A 2,735-nucleotide genomic window follows, 5' to 3' on the forward strand; every position below is an offset into this window, starting at 1 on the left:
GGCTGTCGCGTTGGCTATGACGTTATGAACGGCTGGAAAAGAGAGTGACACCTCAAAAGCGGCAGGAGAGAGAGAGCAAGCAATCTGCAATACGAGATTGTGCGATCTCTGTTCCTCGCAGAGGAGTAACCTTTGGCTTGTACTTTCATGGGAGTATTGTGTACAGATTGCGCAAGTTTTCTTACCAATGTAAAAAAAATGTTGCAGTAACCCTGTAACTAAAATGTAGTGTCGCAGACGCGGCCGGCGGTGAAACCAACCGGCAAGGAAATGGTGCTGGCGCCCAGCGACGAGTGGCAAGAAATTTCAACGATGTGACGAATTTAGTAAATGACCAGGAAAGCACCCCGAGTTAAAAACCACGACAAGCGGTAATGGTCACATGTCGTAGGGGAACTTACGTCACCCGACCGTTACCGCTAGGGGGATGGGTTCACAACTGGGACCTCGAAACCAAAAACTCGGTCAAAACCGCGAAGCAATTAATGCTGCGACTGTACTATTCAATTGCACCGCGGACGTTAATCCACGTATATATATATATATACAAACACGTTACCGCCCAGCCTATAGAGCTCGCTATCTTAAAAAAGCCGCAGAAGTTGGCCACATGGTGGCGGTGGTGTCGGAGGCCGAACGGGAGGAAGCGCTACGCCGCGCGAGGGAAGGACCCTTCCACCACGACGGACAGGAATACTCGGCGGAAGTCGTGGAGACGAGTCCGGACACAGGCGAAACAGTCAAGCACACCCTGCAGCCGCAGCCGCAGCCGCATCCGCAGCAGCAGCCGCATCCGCAGCAGCAGCAGCAGCAGCAGCAGCAGCAGCCCGATGAGACGCCTGCAGCCGCCGTTACACCGCTCGTCGGTACGAATCCCCACCGATGGATTACTTTACTTTTCAGAGCGCCTATTTATGACCTTTTAGGTTGCGGTACGCACATTACGAGGGCTGCGTTTGCACTTGATCTGTACCAATCGTCACCCCTCTGGGCCGTTGTTGTAGGAGGTGCGCGTTCGCTGAAACAGAGAAGACCTGCGGGGCCTAACTGCTGCCATCGAACGCAATGCCGTTCGAATTGTCGCTAATTTAAACGAGTTGCAAGTCTGTAAGCAAACAAGCATAGTACGAGCAAAAGAAAATACACAGTTGACACTATGGAAGTGATTCCGGTAAACTCGGACGCCAGTAAACGCCAGTAGAAGCTCGATAGTTTTCTTTTTATTATTTTTCCTTCCTCTTCTTTTTGTTGTATCCGACGAAATGAGACGGCAGCGCTGCCTCATCTTCGTGACGTCACGCTCCGGAGCCTGTCCTTGGCGTAGGACGAACGTACCAGCTTGTAGAGGAGTCCTGCGCTACACAGTATAGGCGGCGCCACAGTTGCGTCGTTCGTTACAACTACACTGGGATAAACCATGCAGGACATGTTCATAGCGTTCTCGCACTTCTGAACCTTTACGACCCGCGACAGACGATGACGTCGGGTAAGGGGCCTGCGGTATAGCAGAGCGTCCCGTTTTATCAACGCGATATATTCTGCGGCGCCATCTGGTGGACTGCATTCAAATGGATGTGCCTGCATGTCCACGAAAAGTTCGCACGCTAGAACTGTCTGTAATTTCGGCGCATATGTCAGCCGGGTATGATGACGGACGTATTATTAGCTGCGACAGCGTTGCCACAGCAAACGAAACGATTTGCGCATTCGGCCACAGAGCCCATATTTGCAATAAAATTCTATAGAAGTATTCGTGAGAGGAGGTGCGAGCCAATCGAGAAATTGGACACATCACCGCACAATATATGCGGCATGCATAGATAGACGAAGATCTCGCGCGGCTATAGCAGAGAAGACGGGGTCCACCCTCAATCATTCCAGTTTACCTTATTAAAGCGACCCGTTCTGTTTTCGCAGTTCCTACAGTTGGTGCATCGCGACAATTTTATCGGCGAAAGCGGCATGTAGGGCCAGTGGTAAACGTGTCTCGCCAAAAGAAAGGCTTTGCGGATTTGGCTCCAACTGTGCAATTGGACTGGCTAACGCAGCGCACGACCTGCAAGCCGACGAAAGACCCGAGTCGATCCCAGCGTCGGAGCTGCCTTCGCCGTCGGAGGCACCGTCGTCCCCCGCGGCGCCGACGGTCGAGTCCCCGGCCGAGTCGAGCCCGGAACCAGCGTTGCCTTCTCCGCCTCCGGTGGATGAGTCGCCGGCTGAGGTCGACGTTGCCGCCGTGGCCGCAACGGCGTCCGCGTCCTTGGTCGCGTCTCCAGCGCCGGGCTACGCCTCGTCCGGCGGCAGCACCAGCAACAGCAGCATCATCACCGTCGGCGGCAGGCCACACGCCAGGAAGCACGGCCACCACAGGCACCACCACCACCGCCAGAGGGCGGGCCAGGCCGCCGGCGACGGCCCCCACAAGCGCGTGTTGATCGACGAAGCAGCCGTGGGACACGAAAAGGGCAAGGGCAGCGCGAAGCAAAGGTCTGTGGTGGCCGCCATGTCGAAGTCGCGTATCTAAATAACAGTAGAAAAATTTTACACCCTTTGAGCCGTATATTACACCCTTCGGGACGTATATTACACCATGTGAGGCGTCTCTTACATCATTCGAAGCGTCTATTGCGCCCTTCGGGGAGTATACCGCACCCTTTAGAGGTAGTCCGTATAGTAAGGGTGGACGAGGAAGAGCAGCGAAATAAAGGCATTATGAGTCAATTTACTTTTCTATATTT

The 2,735-nt window shown here is 54.0% G+C and overlaps 1 protein-coding gene across 1 annotated transcript; it reads left to right on the top strand.

The window, feature by feature from the left end:
* Positions 1-610: 610 nt before the first annotated feature.
* Positions 611-2,521, top strand: LOC142574525 (uncharacterized). Its single transcript, XM_075683587.1, has 2 exons — positions 611-866; positions 2,049-2,521. The coding sequence occupies exons 1-2, from the start codon at positions 611-613 to the stop codon at positions 2,519-2,521; spliced, it is 729 nt and encodes a 242-aa protein (XP_075539702.1).
* Positions 2,522-2,735: the final 214 nt, after the last annotated feature.

Source organism: Dermacentor variabilis, chromosome 3 (genome assembly GCF_050947875.1).
Source record: "Dermacentor variabilis isolate Ectoservices chromosome 3, ASM5094787v1, whole genome shotgun sequence".
NCBI classification, from domain to species: Eukaryota; Metazoa; Arthropoda; class Arachnida; order Ixodida; family Ixodidae; genus Dermacentor; species Dermacentor variabilis.